General features: G+C 43.9%; 1 protein-coding gene across 3 annotated transcripts in view; it reads left to right on the top strand.

Moving 5' to 3' along the window:
* Positions 1 to 20,522, top strand: part of Hacd2 (3-hydroxyacyl-CoA dehydratase 2) — an 86,676-nt gene extending 66,154 nt beyond the window's left edge. For all 3 annotated transcript variants that reach the window (XM_059277863.1, XM_059277865.1, XM_059277864.1), the window contains exons 5-7: positions 11,008 to 11,129; positions 13,382 to 13,560; positions 17,643 to 20,522. In XM_059277863.1, the coding sequence (XP_059133846.1) occupies positions 11,008 to 11,129; positions 13,382 to 13,560; positions 17,643 to 17,725 (384 nt within the window). In that variant the 3' untranslated portion in view covers positions 17,726 to 20,522. The remainder of the gene's footprint in view (positions 1 to 11,007; positions 11,130 to 13,381; positions 13,561 to 17,642) is intronic.
* Positions 20,523 to 21,563: the final 1,041 nt, after the last annotated feature.

The following is a 21,563-nucleotide window of genomic DNA, read 5'->3' as shown; positions in this document are numbered from 1 at the left end:
TAGCTCCCAAAAAGAATAAGCAAAGAAGTTGAGCAGGCATTTAATTTTCCAAAGTGGAACACCACCAGCAAGCACAGGAGAAGACACCCAGTATCACTGGTCAGGAGAGAGCATGCATTGACACTACAACAGAGGGTTGTGTGCGACATTCTTAGGTAGCTGTTACTTAAACAAAACAAAAAACCTACAGATGACTAGTGGAGAAATGTAACTCCCCTGCATTGTTTGTAGGAATGTAAAAATGGTGTAGTCACTATGGAAAGCAGTTTGCTAGCCACTGAAAATGCTATGCTAGCTAAACATAGCATTACTGTGTGATCTAGCAATTCTAAGTGTGTGTTACTAAGTACGCACTCCAGAGAACTGGGCAGAACATGATTGTACACTGTTCACAGCAGCATTGTTCACCATAGCCAGAAAGGCAGAAACAACCCAACAAGAGCGAGCCATCAACAGGTGAACTGATCAACAAACTATGGTTTAAACACAATGAAATATTAAGTCCTAAAAAGGAAAGAAGCTTTCTTTGCAAACATCTTACTAAATAAAACAAGCCTGACACACAAGGACACATACTGAGTGACTCTAACTGTATAGGTACCTAGAATAAACTGAGTCTTGGAGACAGAAACTGAAGTAATAGTTACTAGAGGCTGGTGGGGAGAATGGAGAGTTATAATTTAGTAGGTATAGAGTTTTGAGATGATAAAGTAGTCTGGAAGGGATTAGAGAAGACCTCAGTGGCCTGCAACCATCCCCCCACTCCAAATGGTTACATCGTATGGTGAGTATATTGACTACCAATGAATGCATTTATAAATGGTTGGAAATGTAATATTTTGCTATGTATATTTTGATGTGCACAAAGATTACTGAGATCCTAAGATGTGGGAATGTGAACAGCCCATGTGAACCTCCTGTTGCCTAGTGACTCGCGTGTGGTGATTCTGGTGTAAACATCCACTTTGCCACTTTATGAAAGTATGGCACATGCAGTTGTATATTCTAAATGTGCATTCCAGGTTCATCACTTAGATTTGTATAAATGCATTGTGCTGTTTGCACAATGGAATGACCCCATGAGACATTTCTCAAATTATGTCCCTGCCATGAAGAAAAAATCATATTGACTGCCCTCCTGTCCTTCAGATTCAACCTTTAAAAGTAATGCTAGAGAAAGACACCATTTGTGTGGTAAAGAGGAGTCATAGAAAGGGCAAAGTTGGGAAGTTAAATGAACCTAGTATAAGGGTTGGCTGCTGGTTCAAATCAAGACTGCAGTTTTTAATTATTTATACTTTTTTTTTTTTTTTTGACAGTCTCACTACATAGCCTTGTCTGGCCTGGAACTTACTATGTAGACCAGGCTAGTCTTGAACTCACAGAGATCTACCTACCTCTGCTTCCTGGGTGCTGAGATTAAAGACCTGTGTCACCATACCTAGTTGGTTTTGCATTTTTTATTATTCTCCTTTTTTTTTTTAACTTTTCTTTTCTTTTTCTTACTTTCTTTTTCCTTTTTTTTTCTGGAGCTGAGGACCGAACCCAGGGCCTTGCACTTGCTAGGCAAGCGCTCTACCACTGAGCTAAGTCCCCAACCCCTGTTTTTGCATTTTTAAGGGGTATAAAAAGCAACCAAGATTTTTAAAAGTTTTCATGTCATGCACAACCCAAATTATTTACTATATAGGACCTCTTACAGAAAAAAATTGTCGATACTTAGTTTAGAACATTGCTGTGGACTACATAATTCCCCTTCTACTGCACACATGCAAATGCATTGCCCAGATGCCTATGTTGAAGATACGACCCTAATGTTGATGGTATTTGGACAGGAGCCTTTGGGGGACAGTTTCATTAGCTGAGTTCATGAAGAATTAGTACCCTTATAAGATACCAAAAAGCTCCCTCCACCTTCATGTGAGGCTGCATCAGGAACCAGCTACCTGCAAGTCAGAAAAAGCTCTACCCCAGCCAACCATGCTGCCACCCTGATGGACTTGAAGCTTTGGAGCTGTGAGAGAATTGACTTCCATTGTCTGGGTGTGCAGTCTACCTGGGCACACTGAGATCAGAGACTCTTGATAGTGTTTCCAAGAACAGCCTCCAGTCCCACCTGACATTTTACTATAACCTTATCAGTTCACTTCTCCCCTCCTGTCTTCGCTCTTCCCAGGGAAAGGGGTATTAAGAAGAGGAAAGGCGGCTTGCCGTAAAGCTTGGTCTCAGGAGTTCTTTGAAATAAATGGAGTGATAAGCAGCAGGTCTCAAAGTACTGGGAAGAATGGGTTTCTACAATAGCGGCTTTCTTATGTGCACCATCTGTTTTTCTTTGAGGGTGACAAGAGTGACAGCTTTCCATGCGCTGATAGTCCCCGTGCCTTTTAAAGTCAGACATATGACGCTATTTGTGTGTGGAAGGTTTTTCTCTTGTGCCCATTTGTTTCTCCAGCTTGAATTTCTATGTAAACTCCTATGGCTAAACCACACAAGCCACCTACTCGCTACCTCCTCCCTGGCTTCAGATCAGGGACAGGGCTCATGCCTGTGATATGCAGTGGGATCTAGCCCATAGCACATTGTGCCAGTGAGGTACCTCTACCCTCTGTGTGCCCTCATAATAAACATGCATCTCTGAACACAACTGTGAGACATTTGGGGAACCGGAAAATGTCTCAGTTCATAGACTGTTTGCCTAGCACATGCAAAGCTCTCAATTCAAACCCCAGTACTATATAAACCAGTAAGGTGATGCATGCCTGCAATCCAGCACCCAGAAAGTGCAAACAGAAGGATCAGAAATTCAAGGTCATCTTCAGCCACCTAGGGAGTCTGAGGCCAGCCTAGGATACAGACCCTATGTTTAAGAAAAAACACATCTGGGGGAGCCTACCCTAGCCCTGCCTTCTGTCCTTTCTAAGCCTTTAGCTTAAATTATCCCAATTATCACCCTTTTTTCCCTTTTGCCTTGTGTGACCGTTTTCACCCTTAAAAGTCAATTTTTAAAATTTATTTATCAAGTCTTTTTTTAAAAAACTTTAATTTTTAATATTGTAATTTTTAAAGTTTACCATTTTAATTATTCACTACTTTTTAGTAAATTTAGCAAGTTGTGCAACCAGCATACCTTACTGTAGTTTTAGAACATTTCTTTCACTATAGTATAATGCTTTATGCCCTTCTGTAGTTCACTGGTGTTCCCAACCCCTAGCCACCAATAATCTACCTTCTAGACCATGGCCACTTCCATTTTGCTTCTTTTACACAGTGTAACACATGTTTTGTTTCGTTTTTTAACTCATTTAACTTATCTGTGTTGTAGTACATACTGATTTCTTTATGTTGCGGAATCATACTCTGTTGTATGACTATATTATGTCACCAGTTAGTGAACATTTCAACTGTTTTAACTCTCATGGATTGTGATACTTCTACAAATGTTTGAATACTATCCTTCCCCCCCGCCCTGCTTTTTTTCCTGAAAAAGGTCTTGCTATGTAACTTAGGCATACCTCAGATTCATAATCCTCCTGCCTCAGCCTTCTGAATGCTAGGATTATACTCCCTTGCTCAGCTTTAAACCCCCTTTTTTTTTTTTTTAAAAGAAAATATTGTCTCCTCTCATACAATACATCCCAACCACAGTTTCCCCTCCCTCCACTCCTCCCAGCTCTCCACCATCACCCCTCTCCCCTAGATCTATTTTCTCTCCATTTCCTCTCATAAAAGAGCAGGCCTCCCATAGACAATAACCAAACACGCAACGAGGTACGATGAGACAAGGCAAAAGCCCTCATATCAAGGCTGGACAAGGCAACCCAATAGGAGGAAAAGAGTCCCAAGAGCACAAAAGAGTTAGGCACACCAGCTCCCACTGTTAGGAGTCCCACCAAGCTAACAACCATAACGTACACACAGAGGATCTGGTGCAGACCCATGCAGGCCCCGTGCTTGCTGCCTCAGTCTCTGTGAGCCCATGTGAGCCCTGCTTAGTTGATTTAGTGGGTTGTGTTCTCCTGGTGTCCTCCATCCCATCTGACTCCTACAGTCTTTCCTCCCTGTCTTGGGAGGGGTTCCCCAATGGAGACCTCCAATTTAGACTCTCCACATACTCTCTGGCTGTGGATCTCTGTACCTGCTCCCATCTACTGCTGGAGGAATCCTCTCTGGTGAGACTGGACATGGCACCCATCTATGAATATAGCGGAATATCATTAGGAATCATTTCATTTTGTTTTGTTTTGTTTTCCAGTCAAGTTTGGGGTTACCCTGGGTCTCTGGGTATCCAGTCTCCAGTTCCTGACCATCCAGGCAGTATAGAGCATGGACTCCCTCTCGTGGTATGAACCTTAAGTGAAGTCAGACATTGGTTGGCCACTCCCACAAGTTCTGTGCCACCATTGCCCCAGGACATTTTTCAGGCGGGACAGATTGTAGATTGAAGGGGGACTGAATTGATGTCCAGGATTCTCTTTTGGCAGCCTGCAGAGTATCTTCCTACACCGAAGAGACTAGAGCACAGGGGTGAAGGCTCTATGCAAGCCCAGCTCAACCTCTCCACATTCAATGATCTCCTCTTATTCTTGATAATAAAGCTGTATGTCTCTAGTTCTTAACCTGAGATAGCTGAGTTGCCAGTCGTGGCTCATTCCTGTGCCCTCAGCACTTAGGAGGTAGAGGCAGGAGGACAATTTGATAATCAGCCTGGCTATTTAGTTAATCCTAGACCAGCCAGGGTGACACTGTCCCAAAACAAATAAACAGAGAACCGAGCTGAACTCTTTGAAATACTTGTCCTTTTCCTTCTCAAAATGCCTTCCTAAGCTACACTAGCTTAAAAAATTTCTAAGCTGTTAATCATTTGTGAATCTCTACCCTCTAATAGATAGGAGACTCCCTACTTGTTGGAATAATTTTGTTTCAAAAACAAAAACAAAATTAGTTCTCATCCAATGTAAGAGGCATTAATTCCATACATCCTTGAGACCAGACCTGTACTGGAACTGAGAAACTGAATAATGGGACAAGGTCTACTGAAGACCTTTCCATCAAGGGAGAATGAAATATTCCTGTCCCACCCACCCAGCAACCAGTAGATCTCTTCTCCCATGCCGCCGCCTCCACCACTCCTGCCCTCTTGCCAGGACTGGGTCTCACTGTGTTAGCCAGTCTAGTGACTTTCCAGACAAAGGTAATACCAATCCTTTCCAAGGTACTGCACAGGACACCCTTGTCAGCTCCCATTCAACTCACCGACCATCCTCTGTAGGACTCTTCCTTGTTCCTGGCCTAAGTTTGGATTTAAGCCCAAGGCCTAGAATCCTGCAGCTTTAGGGAGTAGCAGGTATTCTTAGCCAGCTGGTGTGTTATGTCAGTTTTTTTTTTTTTTTTTTTAAATTTCAGACCAGCATCGTAGGCCTTTTGCTTTTATCCACTAGTCTCATATTATTGGTGCCCTTTTTACATGCTCTAAGGTACATGCTCTCTGTTTCCTTTTGTAGGCTAAGCTCTGCTAGCTAGTTTAAGAATTCTTTTGACAGACTCTGCTCCCTAGCTGGGGTCTGGTCTATTTAGAACATATTCTTAGGGACAGGACTGCAGTAGTAAGTGGCTGAATGCTGAGTGTGTGTTTTGTAATCCCTCATACTCTGTTGGCTCCCATCTCTAGGGTTCATAAGCCAGTGTTTTAGTTAGGGTTTCTGTTGTTGTGCAGAGACACCGTGCCATAGCAGCTCTTTTAATTGGGGCTGGCTTACCGTTCAGAGGCTTATTAGTCATCATAATGGGAAGCATGACAATACTCAGGCATACATGTATTGGAGAAGGTACTGGAGAAGGAGCTGAGAGTTTTACATCTGGATCCAAAGGCAGCAGGAAGAGACTGAGGCACACTTCCTCCAACAAGGCCACACTTTCTAATAGTGTCATTTCCTATGAGCCTATGGAGCCATTTTCTTTCAAACTACCATGTTCCATTTCCAAGCCCCCATAGGCTTGTAGCCATATCATAATGCAGAAATGCATTCAGTCCAACTTTAAAAGTCCCCATAGTCTATAATAGTGTCAACCCTGTAAAAGTCCAAAGTCTCTACTGAGACTCATGCAATCTCTTAACTGTAACCCTCTGTAAAATCAAAATGAAAAAGCAGGTCACGTACTTCCAGAATATAATGGCACAGGATATACATTATCATTCCAAAAGGGTAGAAAAGGAGAACAGTGAAAAAATACTGGACAAAAGCAAGACCCAAAACCAGCTGGGCAAACTCCAAATTCTGAATCTCCATGTCTGATGTCAAAGCACTCTTCAGATCTCCAACTCCTTTCAGCTTTGTTGATTGCAGCACACTTCTTTTTTTTGGGCTGTTTCCACTCCCTGTTAGCAGCTTTCTATGGCAGGTATCCCACAGCTCTGGTGTCTCCAACATTTTGGGGTCTCCAAGGCAATCAAGGCTTCTCAGCTTCACACATTGGCCTCTCTGGGCCTCCATCCAGGGACACTCCTGACACACGTCTGGCCTCCAATGGCTTTTCTTAGTCACAGAGGGAGATTCCATAACCCTTTCCTTCTATTCTTGACTCTAGAGGCAGAACCATGTGGCCTCAAAGCTGCCAAGTTCTACTGCTTGCTGGGGCTGGAACTTGGCCCCCTCGTTCAATTACATCTTTACCAGCCTTCTGTTTTTGATGGTTTCCTTCACTGCCTAAGCTTGGCTATCCTGAAACTTGCTCTGTAGACCAGGCTGTCCATGAATTCAGAGATCTGTCTGCCTCTGCTCTCCCAAGTGCTGGGCTTGTACCACCACACCTGACTCTAAGCTTTCTTTAATTGTTTTTCACAGACTGAAAGCTTAGCTGTGTAGGATCTTGCCCTGAGGTCACCACTCCCTTTATTCCATTTAACATCAGGCTTTTCTCTAATCTGTTTCTCTCCTTTAACACAGGCCTTAGCACCATTCCCCTTCCGGGTCCCCCTCAGATTGTACGTTTTATATTTTCCTTGCTCAGTTTGCTCCTTTTCATTATAAATCTGCTTAAGAGTGAACACTTAATAACCACACAGAGTCAATAGTAAGCTGTTTTGATATTTCCTCTGCTAACAAAATTAATCCAAAAATTCTTCAATTTAGCCTCAGGCAGATTTTTTAGACAAGGACAGAAAACATCCACATTCTTCACCCAAATACCACAAGAACAGTCTCTAGACCACATACTAAAATTCTTCTCTTCTGAAACCTCTTGAGTCAGTCCCCACAGCCCCTCAGTACCACTGTCTAACATGTTCCTACTAGGATGGCCCAATAAGTCCCACTTAAAGTGTTCAACTGCTTTTCTAATTCAAAGTCCCAAAGTCCACATTCCTTCAAGCAAAAGCATGACCAGGTCTATCACAGCAAAACCTTAGTCCCTAGTACCAGCTTCTGAGTTATAGTTTTTATTGCCATGAAGAGACACCATGGGCCGGGCGGTGGTGGCGCATGTCTTTAATCCCAGCACTCGGGAGGCAGAGCCAGGCGGATCTCTGTGAGTTCGAGGCCAGCCTGGGCTACCAAGTGAGTTCTAGGAAAAGGCGCAAAGCTACACAGAGAAATCCTGTCTCGAAAAAACCAAAAAAAAAAAAAAAGAGAGAGAGAGAGAGAGAGAGAGAGAGAGAGAGAGAGAGAGAGAGAGAGACACCATGACCGTGGCAACTCTTATAAAGAAAACATTTAATTTGGGCTTACAGTTCAGAGGCTTAGTCCATTTCATCATGGTGGGAATCATGGCAGCATGCAGATAGACATGGTGCTGGAGAGGTAGCTGGGAGTTTTACATCTGGATCCAAAGGCAGCAGGAAAAGCCTGAGGCATACTTCCTCCAACGACACCACACCTACTTCAACAAGGCCACACCTCCTAATAGTGCCATTCTCTATAAGCCTATGGGAGCCATTTTCTTTCAAACTACCACAGCCAGGATATTCTTCAGTCTATACTGAAGTCACTTTGTAGTTGAATTGTGGAAGACTACATTTCTTTTTGTTGATTTTGACATAATTAGGTTTTTTAAACTTATTTTTATCCTGGTGAAATATGTATGACATTTACCATTTTGATCATTTTTGAGTGTACAATTGAATTACTTTAAGTGCATTCCCTTGATTGCTTCCATCTGCAGAATTTTCTTCAACTTCCCAAACTGAAACTCATACCAGTTAAATGGTAATTCCCCATTTTCATGCCCATTTCTAGAAATCTGTCTTAACTTCTCTCTGAATTTGACTACTCCTGACTTCATGTGAGTGGAATCATACAGTATTTGTCCTTTTGTGAGTGGCATATTTAACTGAAAATAATCTTCAAGGTTCATTCATCCATGTTGTAGCATCTGTAAGAATTTTCTTAAGGCTTAGTAATATTTCATATTATGTGTGTGCGTACATGCATGCAGTTGTTGATGTATTCATCCATTGATGTACTCTTGGGTTTCATCCACCTTTTGACTGTGTGACTAATACTGTTGTGACATGAGTTACAGATACCAATTTCCAGTCTTGTTGGTCATTGTCTTAGGGTTTCTATTACTGTAAAGAGACACCATGACCACAGCAACTCTTATAGAGGAAAGCATTTAATTGGGGGTGGCTTACAGTTCAGAGGTTTAGAGGTCTGTTATCATCATTGGAGGACATGGTGGCATGTAGGCAGACATGGTGCTGGAGAAGGAGTTGAGAGTCCTACATCTTGATGCACAGGCAACAGGAAGTGAACTGAGACACTGAGCCTGGCTTGAACATACATGAGATCACAGAGTCCTCCTCCCCAGTGACACACTTCCTCCAACAAGGCCACACCTACCCCAACAAAGCCTAATAGTGCCACTTCCTATGAGTTTATGGGGACAATTACATTCAAACTACCACAGTCGTCTTGTTGATTTTAACTCATTACATTTCCCCCTTGTTCCATGTTATTGAATAATTATCTGAAAATCAAAGATTTAACCTCTTTATCGACATCTCTTCTTTTTTCATTTTGATTTTATTTTATGTGTACAGGTGTTTTGCCTACATGTATGTTTGTGTACCATGTGTGTGCCTGGTGCCCACAGAGAACAGAAGAGGGCACTGGATTCCCTGAAACTGGAGTTAAAAATGGTTGTGAACCAACATGTAGGTGCTTGGAATTGAACCTCTGGAAGTGCCCTTAACCTCTAGGCCATCTCTGTAGCTCCCCAAATCCTTTCTTGATATCAGGGATGAACTTATTGATCTGCAGTTACAGTTGTACAACATGGCCATTCCCCTATCCCAACCTTTAAAGAGACTTAAGCAAACACAGACTGTATAAAAGCTGTCTGTTCCTTCAGACCACCTGCTTGGCTGGGTCAAAGTGAGAAGCTTGAGGTTCATCTGCTCATTTGTTACTGCCTATGTGTGGGCCACTAACATGACACAACCAATATTAGGTATTAAAAAGGAATAAAAAAGCTGGGTCTAGTGAGCTGAGTAGGTTGACTCCCTTTGCTCCACAGATAGTTGTGGAGCTTGTTCCTGGAAAAGCATCAGGAGCTTTGGGAAAACAAAAGATGAGTTAAAGCACATACTCTTTCAAGAAGATACAGAGTACAAAACACTGGAGGAGCTTCCTACTGGGGGTCTTTACACAAGGATTTAGCCATAGCTGTGAACAATAATAATAAAATCAATAAAAACCATACATCAGTGTCAGGTAAAGAGGGTTACAGAATCCTTGAAAAAGCAACACATCCTGAAAACTTAGATTTTAGTATCAGTAGGCTTTACACAAAGCTTCATGGGCAGACCAAGGCCCTCAGCATGGGCTTTGACAGTGCTTCACTCTGGCCTTACTGTGGCTAATAGAAAAGCACCAGGAAAGCAGAAAGTACTCCTGCTCTTGACAGTATAAAATTCTTATTATTTTTAGAGAATAGTAACCATGCATTTATGAAGTTCTTTGTCAGGGCAATTTAGTTAATAGCTATGTAAATGACTACTTATTTCATCGTGTAGGTGGATTGCTCCATGTACACTTTCTGAGAAAGAATGTAAGTGCTAAAAACTGTTGGCTCTGCAGATGGAAAGATGCAAAAGTGAAGGCTGGAATGCTGTACCTTGGTGTTGGGATGAGGCAGAGAAAACATAGTGCATTGTAGTCTGCTCAGTTTACTGAGTAGGATTTCTAACTCACAGTCAACTCACCAACCACATAGGGTGTAGGAAACTGTCTCTGTGGGTTATGCTCACCAAAAAATCATAAACCCAGCTAGAGTGGGATGGGAGGGTGCTGCAGTTCCTATTACAGCCGTTAAGTTCCCCTGCATGGGGACAGCACCTATAAAACATGTAAGGCGCTTTGTGGGGTTATCCTTTTTCCAGCATAAAAACAGGCAGTGTCAAAGCTCATCTGGTTCTAGCTGCCTCCTGTGAGCAGCAAGACAGCTTTTCTCCTCACAGAGGGTGTAAGCCTGGGCTCAGGGAAGAAGTCATCAGTGCCCCAGCATAAATGCCTGCCTGGTGGACGGTCTACAGCTCTTCCTCCCTTGAGTTCATCCTACCCACCTGCGCTAAACCCTCACATTCTCATTCTTGAAATGTCCTCAGATTCCCAGCTGTCACACCAGTTGTATTCACATTCTTGGTGATGGATCCTAAGCTTCCCACCAGCGTGTCCTCCGAGCCTCCCCTACCTACCTGCTTTGACTCCTACCAGTGTCATTCACTTTCCCTCTTCAGAGCAGCAAAGGAACTTGCTGTGTTTGTTTCTTCCTGGGAGATCCAGCCCATCCAGTTCCCATCCCAGCAGCTCCTCCTGGTCCGTCAGCTGGGTCTCCTCTCACCGTCCCTGCAGGACTGTCGTAATACCTGTGTTTTGGTCGGCAAGCCCTTTAAGCCATTGAGAACAGACCGGTGGCTGTGGCTGGGCAGCCCTGCAGACACTGCACACTGTTAAATGCCTCTTTCCACGCGTTCCTTGTTTCTCTTACATCTTTTCTCTCTTCCTCCAGGTGCAGAGTGAAGACAGTGTCCTTCTGTTTGTTATTGCCTGGACAATCACGGAAATTATCCGTTACTCCTTTTACACATTCAGTCTATTAAACCATTTGCCTTACATCATCAAATGGGCCAGGTAAAGAAGTGCATATAGCAAAGACTAACTTTGAAAGCATCCATCACCGTATTTGCCTTTTATTGCCTGAATATTGCCTCCAACTTCCCCAAACTAAAATTGGATGAGATAGAGGGATTTCACCAGAAGAGTCTTGACTTTGATCTCTAGAAACAGTGTTCAAGTCTTTATATTTTACTTAGATTATTTTTATTGAAATCAATTCTTTTCAATTAAGTTATTTAGTAGAGATTTAGTATCTATTTTTTTGTCCTTATTCAATTTAGCTGATGAACTTGTCCCATTATGGTGATTTCTGATCCATGTCTACATCTCCTAGACTTGTTTTATCAAGAAACTATGATTCTTAAGGTCATTTTTACTTAATAACAAACATTACATGGTTATCTCAGCTTAGGAGTTTTATTTTGCTTTGATCATTTTTACCAGTAACATTCAATTAAGAATTCAGACACAGTAGTTCACCCCTTTGTAATCCCAGAACTTGGGAGGCTGAGGCAGGAGAATTGCCACAAATTCTGGCCACAGAATGAGACTCTTGCCTCAGTAACAAAATTCAGTCATGACTTGGGCAAAGGCTGATGGCACATCTGTTTATCCAGTTGTAATTTTGTGCATAAAGGACCCTGGGGTGAGGAGGACACAGCAAAAGCTCCAGACTCACTTTGGAGCTGGGACCCCTCATTTCCTTGAAGGAAAGCAGCTGTTGCTAGACAGTCTGTGAGCTCAGTGATTACATTAGGAACAGCATCCAGTTTCCAGCATTTCAGGTGTGTGAGCCTTTTCGCTTTTATGATTGGTTTTTGAAATAAGCCATATTCAGGAAAAAGAAGGGAAACTGACAACGGAAAGTTGTTGATGAGCCTTGGCTTTACTCTTGGAGAATTTTTTTTTTTTTTAAGATTGAAATATTTATTATGTTTACAGTGTTTCTGGCATGTGTGCCTGCACGCCAGAAGAGGGCACCAAATCTCATAAATGGTATAAGCCACCATGTGGTTGCTGGGAATTGAACTCAAGACCTTTGGAAGAACAGCCAGTGCCCGTAACCTCTGAGCCATTTCTCCAGCCCCTCTTGGGGAATTCATTGGTTCATTTTTTGTGTGTGGTCTATGACAGTTCTTTCCCACTGCCCTGCCTAGTGATCTAGGTTGGCAGCAGAGAATATGGCTTCTTTCTCAGCAGGTTAATCTTGAGCCATGAACAGGCACAGGTTTCTTTTTTTGTTTTCGTTTGGTTGGTTGGTTGGTTGTTTTGTTTTTTGAGACAGGGTTTCTCTGTGTAGTGTAGTTTTGGTGCCTGCCCTGGATCTCTCTCCCATAGACTAGACTGGCCTCCTGAGTCCTGGGATTAAAGGCATGCGCCACCACAGCCCGGCCAGGCACAGGTTTCTTAAATCCAAGTTGACAGTATCCACAGGGATGCTGATGCCTCCTAATAGTTTGTAGACCCACCCTGTGCTAGTAGTACCTGCCCTCTGAGTTCTTGTTTGTTTAATGTGTATGAATGTTTTGCCTGCAGGCCTGTATGTGTACCACATGTATGCCTGATGCCTGCAGAAGTCAGAGAGGATTTTAGATCTCTTGAAACTGGAATTGGATAGCTATGAGCTACCATGTGGGCTGTGAGGAATTGAACCCTGGTCCTCTGTAGGAACAGCAAGTCCTCTTAACCACTGAGCCCTCTCTCCAGCTCCTCTGAATTCTTTTAAAAACAGATAAAATTTTTTAAAGTGAAAATAATTTTATGAACCTCTCATGCAGCAATAATTATAATTGTGTAGATTTATTCATAAAATTCAAAGCTAGTAGTTTTTAGTGTTAAATTAGTCAAGATTCTCTTTTCACAGTAGCATGAAGAGGCATTTGGGAAAGAGCAGAAAGTGCTTGTGTAATGTGCTGTTTTCTTCAGTCCACATGCAGCTTGGTGTGCTCTAGGCATTCCTGGGTAACCGTTCCATCTCCTTCCTCTCCGCCCCCATGGGGAAGGCCCTTGGTTATGGTTTAATGCCCCTACTCTACCTTTGTTATTCAAAGATGTATATTCTGAAGAAGCCAAGGTTTGAGGCTGGCTGAACACATTTACTTTGCTTTAGAACATTTAGAAACATGTACCTACAATGGGCCCTTTTCAAATTGGCTTGTAAAGGCTGAATATAAACATGTGATCAGGAAATGCAGAGACAATAGCTTTCTGACAGTGCTTCTAAACATGGCTTTGAGCCACGCACTGAGGGTTTTGTTTTGTTGCAGGTACACACTTTTCATCGTGCTGTACCCAATGGGAGTGGCAGGAGAATTGCTTACAATATACGCAGCTCTGCCCTTTGTCCGACAGGCTGGCCTGTACTCCATCAGCTTACCTAACAAGTACAACTTCTCCTTTGACTACTATGCGTTCCTGATTCTGGTAATGATCTCCTACATTCCACGTAAGTATATTCATGTGCTAAAAGTCAGCTCTGCCGTAACTAGAGTTACGTCTTTGCTTTATATCTAATATAAATCTCGTTGATGGGGACACTTTGGTTTTTATTGACCACTGACTATCACAAGGCATTTTCTCTGGTAGTAATTGAATAAAGATGAACCTTTCTCAGTGTGTGGGTTTGAAACACTGAAGAGGAGGCTAGGTCAACCCTGTATTAGTAGAAGTACTGAGGAGAAAGCAGAAAACCACTGAAGGCCTTACCTTGACTTTATTCTCCTGTCTCTTGAGAATTGCTTTATTATGGTTTGTGAAAAACATTGTAAAAAGATTTTTGCATTGCTCACTGTATCAAAACAGGCAGCTTTACTTCATTTTAAGAGATCGGTAGCTGACTAGAAGAAACAAAATAAAAACAAATGTATTCTTTTTCTACATTTCTCATTTTCTTGTTGAGTACAAAACCCTCAGAATAGGACACAGTGTTCCCTCCAGTGTGGCTTCCAGTTATTCTAATAGAACACTGATGGCTTCAGTGTACGGAAAATCCAATGTACTCTGAGCGCACGGGGCAGGACAGAAAGGGCACATTTGCCAGGGCTGTCCGGGAGGCCTTGTTGCTGATCGTGACGAGTGTTCTTCTCAGGTTCTGCTCAGTTGGAGCTCCTCTGCTTGATTCCTGTATGCCAAAAGGACCTTGCTAGACTCAAGGACAACCCAAGCTAATTCATTTTCCCATTTAGCTATACTGTAGCCACAGTAACTCTGAATCTTCCCTAGACCCCATTAAGTTCAAACAGGGATAGAGTTGATCTCTTTAGGCCCTAGCATTATTTGACTGAGTCACCCTGACCATCACAAATGACATGTTTGTGTCCCCCTGTGGAAAATTGCATTTTATGCATTGGGGGGGGGGGGGCGACAACTCCATTCAGATTTCATCTGAAGAAATTCTTGGACACAGTAGTCCTGCTTCATGATTTGGTTTCCACTTGACTCATTACCAAACCCTCCCCTTTAGTGCGGAACCCTGGCAGCCAACAGTCATTTCTCTCCACGTGTTGAAACAAAAGGCCAATCTGGAAGAGTGAAAATGTGCGTTACACAAATGCACAGTTTCTTTCCTTTCCAAGTTTGCTTCCTGGAGCTTCATTTTTTTCAGCTCCAAAGTAGCCAGGCACAGCAGTGGTTTTACTGCTCTTAGAATAGCAACCCCGTGGGCACCTGTTGGTTTCTGTTCTGATAAGGAAATATGGCCCACACTATGTGACTTGGAAGGGCAGGGAAGGTGGCCTGGACTCACAGTCCTGCAAGAACTCCCACACTGATGGTGACTCAGGGTCCAACCTTGGGGCTGGACCAGAGTCACTGCCGGCCAGGCCACCTTCATTCCAGGAGCAGTTCCCAAGGCGGCCTCGCTCTTCTCTCCCGATGACCTGTGGCTGGACTGACCGCCCATGACACAGTGGGCTTTCCATCTTGGCCTTCAGGGAGAGGGGAGCAAGCACAGGCCTCAGAGCAGAGCTTGGCTCTCATTGTTTTGAGGGGTGGGCTGCTGGAGATTGACACGGGGCCTTAGGCACGTACTCTACCACTAGCCTGTGTCTGCAGCCCCAGAACTCTTGATTTCCTTTCCTTTCTGTGTTGGTTTACTAAGGGAATGTGGGTATACACATGCCACAGTACATACCTGGAAGTCAGAGGACAGCTTTAAAGATGTGATCCAGAAATCAAAGAGCACTTTATCCACTAAGTCATCAAGATTTATTTTCAGTTGTGGGCGGGGCGTGTGTATGTGCATATAAGTCCCTCAGGAGGCCAGAGGCATCAGATCCTCTGAAGCTAGAATTAGTTAAAGGTAGTTTTGGCTGTCCTACATGGGTGCAGGTAACCAAACTCTGATACTCTGCAAGAGAAACATATCCTTTTTATAGCTGACCCATCTCCAGCCACAGAATTCTGCTTTCCTAACCTTCTTTCTCCGCCTTCCTTTCTGCTCTCCAGTTCATAACCAACACAAGATTTCTCAGTTGCTTATTCAGGTTAATATTTTCTTCCAAGGCTTTCATCAGCATGTCTGGATGTGGTTAAAGTAGCCGTGGGTCAGGAATTGTTCATCCTGATCACAGTGGTCACTCTGGCAGAGATAGTATCAGTGTTTTGGCTGCTGAGAAGTCACCACTGGAACTAGAAGACAGCCCAAGAGCATCCAGTGTCCAGCCCCCCACATGCCTTCTTCTCTACCTAGAGCACGAGGGACCTCTGCCGGTTGTAATAGAATGGAAAGTGCCAAGCCTGGCAACCTGAGTGCCATGTCTGGAACCCACATGGTGGAATGAGAGGGATGATGCCTACAAGTTGTCCTGTGATCTCCATACATGTACCATGGCACATGTACAAACACAATACACACATAGTATTTTTTCATTCTGAATTTAGAAAAAGCCACATCTGTCCTCATTTCTGTAGTGTGACCCTGCTGATAGCCTCAAGCTCTTTCCTGTGGGACTGAAGGAACCCATGACCATCTTCTGCTTTTACTGCCAGTGAGGGGCCTAATGAATAGCCTCTAGTACTACCCTCTGAAGTAGCCACGGGCCGTTGGCACCCTCTGTGAGTAATGTAATCCCAAATGCAGCCAGGGAAGGGCCTCCACGTGCTCAGCTCAGTCCCTTTCCTAAGGGAAAGCTAGCGACGTGGCTGGCCCCGCATTTTTAAATGATTACAATTAGCGCTCCCTATGGCTTAATTATATCCTTACTGCCAGTTTTTAGAGTATAGAGCTTGTCACATTTTCTGGCTTTTGTACTAAAATAGTTCTGTCACTGTTGAAGTCTTTGCATAAGCTGAGCCTTTTCTGCGAGTAACTTCCTCCCTGGAAATAGCAAATGGAGTAGCAACCAAGCTTGGGCCTGTTGGCCGCATCTCTGGATACCTCCTGACATCTTGAAGTTCTTTTAAGAGGGGCATTTAAAAGTTGATCAACTTGAAACCAGCACTTGGGAGGCAGAAGTGGGCGGATACTCTGGTTTACATAGTGAGTTTCTGGGTGGAATCCATTTGAAAAGAAAAAGAAACTGTCCCAAAGAGAATTGGCAAGAGTAGAAGCCTCCTCCCCTCAAATACAGGCTCCTCTCTGGGAAACAGAGATGGGACCACCGAGAAGGGACGGGAAGGGTGAGGTCCTCACATGGGGTTTATATGGTAACTGGAAGTCCCAGTTTGCAGTAGCCTTGTGAAGGCCAGGGTGCTCAGTTGGTACTTCTCCACTGGGCATTTGATTTGTGGTGAACAGGTGGTAATTAGGGATATGTTGGCATCCCTGGTTTCATATCTAAATGCCAGTAACTCCAACCCTCTTGCCAAGTATGCTCTAGGGAGGCGGTCCCTCTTCTAAGAACCTAGTACCAAGGACTGAAGACTTTCCAATTCCAAGACTACCCGATTCCCAAGACACTGGCTTCCCTTCTGTAATGGCTTTTTCTACACCTGCAACCCTGTTATGTTTTAAGTCAAAGTTCGTGGCCCTCCTTCCCCCTCATTCTGCCAGTCATAGAACATCCTTCCTCAGGACATGCCCTGAGGTGATAGCTGTTGCCCCATCCCCAAACAGTTGGGGCCCAGAACCTGATCCCAGGTTCTCTGTGAGACCCTAGGCATGTTGTTTACCCTGTCTGGAACTGTAATCCTCCTCTGAAATAGGGAGGACTCCATCACAGGTCTCTCTGGTGGTTCTGAAATTAGCTAGAATAAATGTGAAGATTAGTGGAGCGTAACCAGGGTTTGGGTCCATTGCTCAGTGGAGAAACTTGCCTCCTGTGATACTGTTTTCCGTCTCCAGCACAGATGAGAATAACTCTGGGGTGGCCTATGGCATCTTGACTCTTACGGTAGTGTTGGGGTGTCTGCCATTCGGCTCCACTCTGCTTTCTTTCTCCTGAAGCAGGAGACTCTCCATGTTGTCCCCTCCCCAAGCCTGTTTTATTACTGCCATTGGGCATCGATGAAAAAGCACTCTGGCTCCTGCTTTGGGGACAGAGCTTCCGAAGGTTCCTAACCCGCTGTCTGTCCTCTCTTGTCTTCCAGTGTTCCCCCAGCTCTACTTCCATATGATCCACCAGAGGAGAAAGGTCCTTTCCCGCACTGAAGAACACGAGAAGTTTGACTAGCTCTCTACACCACTACCCCAAACCAAACTTTTCAACGATCAAAAAATGCTGCAGACTTTTTGAGTTCCCAGTACATTTCATAGAAAATAAGTAAGAACTATTTTTAAAATATTAAAAACAAAACAAAATAAAAACCAAAATCCAGTGTCACATGGGCCTGGGATTTTATAAAAAATAAAAATAAAGAAAAATGCAAAAAGCCGTTACATAAAGCATCCCAGCTGGTCCTTTGAGCATGCTCTAACCAGAAGTTCCCAGTCTCTATGATGGCGCTCGAAGGGGTTGGTATTTTATCTCCTCCATGTCCTTCATGTACCTGACAAATAAAGACCTGTAACACTAAGTTCTTGAGAGTTACAGTCTGAGTAGTGACATTGCACCAACCGACTGCCCAGCTTGCGGTACAAGTTCTGTTGCAGTCTGCAGTATGTGTAGCATTTCCTTCTCAAAGTGCTTGACTGCATGCTGGAAACTTTGTCATTATGAAGCGGCAATTTGTCCTCTGGAATGCTCTGAAGTTTGGCTAGGACCTAGCCCCTCGTATCTAGTGACTGAGTTCCAAGATGTATGTGCCTGTGAAGCTTTGGGTAGTGCCTGTAACCAGAAAACCACTACAAGCCTTCATTTGTTTTTAATTGAGTCATTACTGCCTGCCACTAAGAACCGTGCTTGGATTTAGTAAGTCTGTGGATACTGTGGAGACCCTTACCTGGAGCTTAGCCTCTGTCGGATTGTAACAGGCTGAGGTGTGAGGGGGAGGCTCGGTCCCTAGTGAACATCGAGCACCTCCATTGTAGCTAGCTCAGAGCACAGATGTGTATAGTCCAGAGCTGCTCTCGTTGGTTGGCAGAGGCAAAGGCCATCTCATTACACAGGAGGAGGAAAGCTGTAATTAGAGACACTTGGAAGGTGTGGCTTTACCACCATAGTCCAGAAAAGCATTCAGAAACAGATTTATATACTTTTATTTTAATTCTTACTCTTCTGTTTAGATACTTTTCCTAATTGTGACCCTGTGTTAATTCCCACCAAGTTGTAAGTTCAGCGACAACACTTGTCTAGGAGGAGCTAAAAGCAGTATCGTCCCCACAGTCAGAGCAGCCGCCAGTGGCTTGTGACTGTGGACATCATCGTATGGTGTCTTCCCAGCACTTATTGCCTGCCCATCTATCTAAGTCCCTTTAGGAAAGGTCTGGAGGAGACAGGCAGAACTCAGGTTACTGCCCTGCCCACTGCCCCTCACGGCGCACTCAGCAGACTGTCCTTTTACAAATAGAAAACACGGTTCTGATGGCAATGCGAAGCCCACGTTCAGATGCGCTCCTGATCTTCAACAGCACATTAATAGCATCTCTTCCCTTGTTTTCTTTTTTATCTTTAAGACTTTAAAAGTCCTGCCATTGTCATTTAGAATATAATGGTTACAATCAGAAGAATATAATGAAAACTACATTTTCAAATGTGTGTTTTCGTAGGAGCTTGAACAGCCAATGCAGGCAGGTGTGTAGTAGGTTATTGTCAGAGGGAACATTAGAATTCTGCCTCCAGACAGCTCTCTTACTTGGCTGTGTTGAAATCAGAATCTGTTCTGGTGTTCGAGAGACAAACATGTGGAAAAGATTTTCCTCAGCTTTTTGTTCTTCCACACTGTACCTGTGTAAGACAGAGTCACCTTGGGTTTGTCAGCCTCGTTACAGTGTCTGACTGACGTAGAGCTGCATTGGAATGGCTGTAGAAGGTGGTGTGAGAAGCGCATCTCCAGCCCAAGGACGGGGGCCTCCTCGGCCTCTGCATCGGCTGAACTGCATCACATTGAACTTGGGTGCTAAGAACAGTCACCAGTTCCTTCACAAAGGGTCTCAATCCAGTGTCCTCTAGACATGAGCACTGAAGACACAAGGCATGAGTCAAAGTGTCAGTCACCTCTCTTGGCAACTGGGTTTTAGGTTTTTTGTCCTTTTTCATCCCTAACATGAATTAACTTCTCCTTTGAGGTCATCATGGTTTTATAAATTGAGAACATCCAGCCTTTCAAGTGTCAGGTCTAATAAGGTGTGAACGAAGAAGGTACCTCTCAGTGGGTACTTGGTCAGACTTAGAGTTAGAGGCGTCATCTTCCCACACCCACTTGACTGTCTCAGCTCTTCCCCAGGGGCCCTGTTGAAGGGAAGGGTTCTTTGAGGTGCACAGCAGGCCGCTGTAGACTCCTGTTGTCAATGTGCATTGTGCTGAGGTGGGGGCCGCTGGTTGCACATGCCTGATCCGTAATCAAAGGCCCGTGGAGTTAGTCATGGAGTAGAGCGCTGTCCTCCCGGCCGGGAAGGCCCCTCCAAAAGCAAACTGAGCAAGAGCAGCAGCCAGTGCCAGGCCCGAGAGAAGATGAGGGATCAGTCGTGCCGCTGCTTCGCACTTCTAGTAAAAGCCTGGTGTTGCTGTGGTCCAACCTGAAAATCACATTCAGTTCTGAGTTTCAGATCAACCACTATAAAGCATCAAAGTCAGTTCATACTGCTCCTTTGAAATTGGGGTAAAAAAATTATACAACCATATATATAGTCATTTTTGTATTTTTTCTATGTTGTGAAAACCAAAATTGTAATTTTATAAGTCTTTGATTCACTAAAATTATATAATTTAAATGTATTTTTTTGTATATTTAGAAATAAGGAGCTCAAAGACTATGCTTAACTTTCTATGCATGCATTTGAAAGCTGTTTTTATCTGATATTAATGTAGTAAGTTATATTCATAAAACACTGATCTGTGTTGCATTCAAAATAAACTGGTGTGTGCTCTGCCTGGGTCTGATCTGGGGCCATGTTGCAAGAATGTGGAAACTCCCATTCCATTATGGACTCCAGCCTTTTCTTTGATGATTTTCAAATCTGTTTCTGATATTACCACTTCTATACTTACAGGAAAAAAATGCTTTATTAAGATGTTTCTGTCTGCCAGTTAGTCTTCAGGCTCACCAAGGCAGACTGCCAACAGGCTCCACAAGGGTGTGAGCAACCCCCCTTCTAAGGAACCAGGAAATGTAAAACATTAATCAGCAAAAAGTTAAGATCCTTTGTCCTAGAATGAGGTTGTTGTTTGTTGGGGGGAGCTCTTAGGGTCATTTTCTTAGTGGCTTCCTAATACTAAGCTGAGCCCCCACTCAGCAGAGACCTGTTTGCCAGCAGTCTCCATCTCCCATTGAGAACTAGATGTGGTGAACTTCACGTACCTCACCCTGAAAATGACTCCAACTCCAGAGCATCCCTGGGAGTTTTTCATGACCTTGGTTAGCATGCTCTCCCACTCTGGATCCACAGTTTCTTTGCCTTGAAAGGTCTTCACACACAGGCTCATCAAGTCCGCAGGGTGCTTGCTCTCCTGTGCTTGCAGTAGTCCCCTGCTCCCACCTAAGCCTGCAGTGTTTCCATAGTTAACCACTGTCCAAGACTGTGGTGGTGTCCCGGAGGAGCGTCTGCTCACTGTTCCCAGCACTGAGTCTAGGGGCCCCTCTGTGCAGGATCCCTTGTTTCTCACTTAGGAAAAGTCAGATGCAGGTGGGAAAGTCAGTCCCTTCCAGTCTTAGGGGGGTGGTGAGAACTGGGTCTTTCTGGTTGGCATTGTCTACTTTGTGGCAATTACGTGTGCTGTGTTGACATAAGCCTTAGCCTGGAAGAATTGCCTGGTGTAATTAGGAAGCCTCCTGTTACACACAGCTTTCTGAAAATGCTGCTGGGTTCTGTTCCTTTAACAAGAGTGAAAACTGGCATTGCAATTCATTGTATTGTTATTTTTGTTAATCCCAGCCTTACAAATAGCATGGCTCATTGTCAAACCATTTGGT

The sequence above is a fragment of the Peromyscus eremicus genome, chromosome 12, assembly GCF_949786415.1.
Source record: "Peromyscus eremicus chromosome 12, PerEre_H2_v1, whole genome shotgun sequence".
Taxonomy (NCBI): Eukaryota; Metazoa; Chordata; class Mammalia; order Rodentia; family Cricetidae; genus Peromyscus; species Peromyscus eremicus.
The sequence above is the reverse complement of the archived record's forward strand: the minus strand, read 5'-3'. Positions and strand labels throughout refer to the sequence as shown.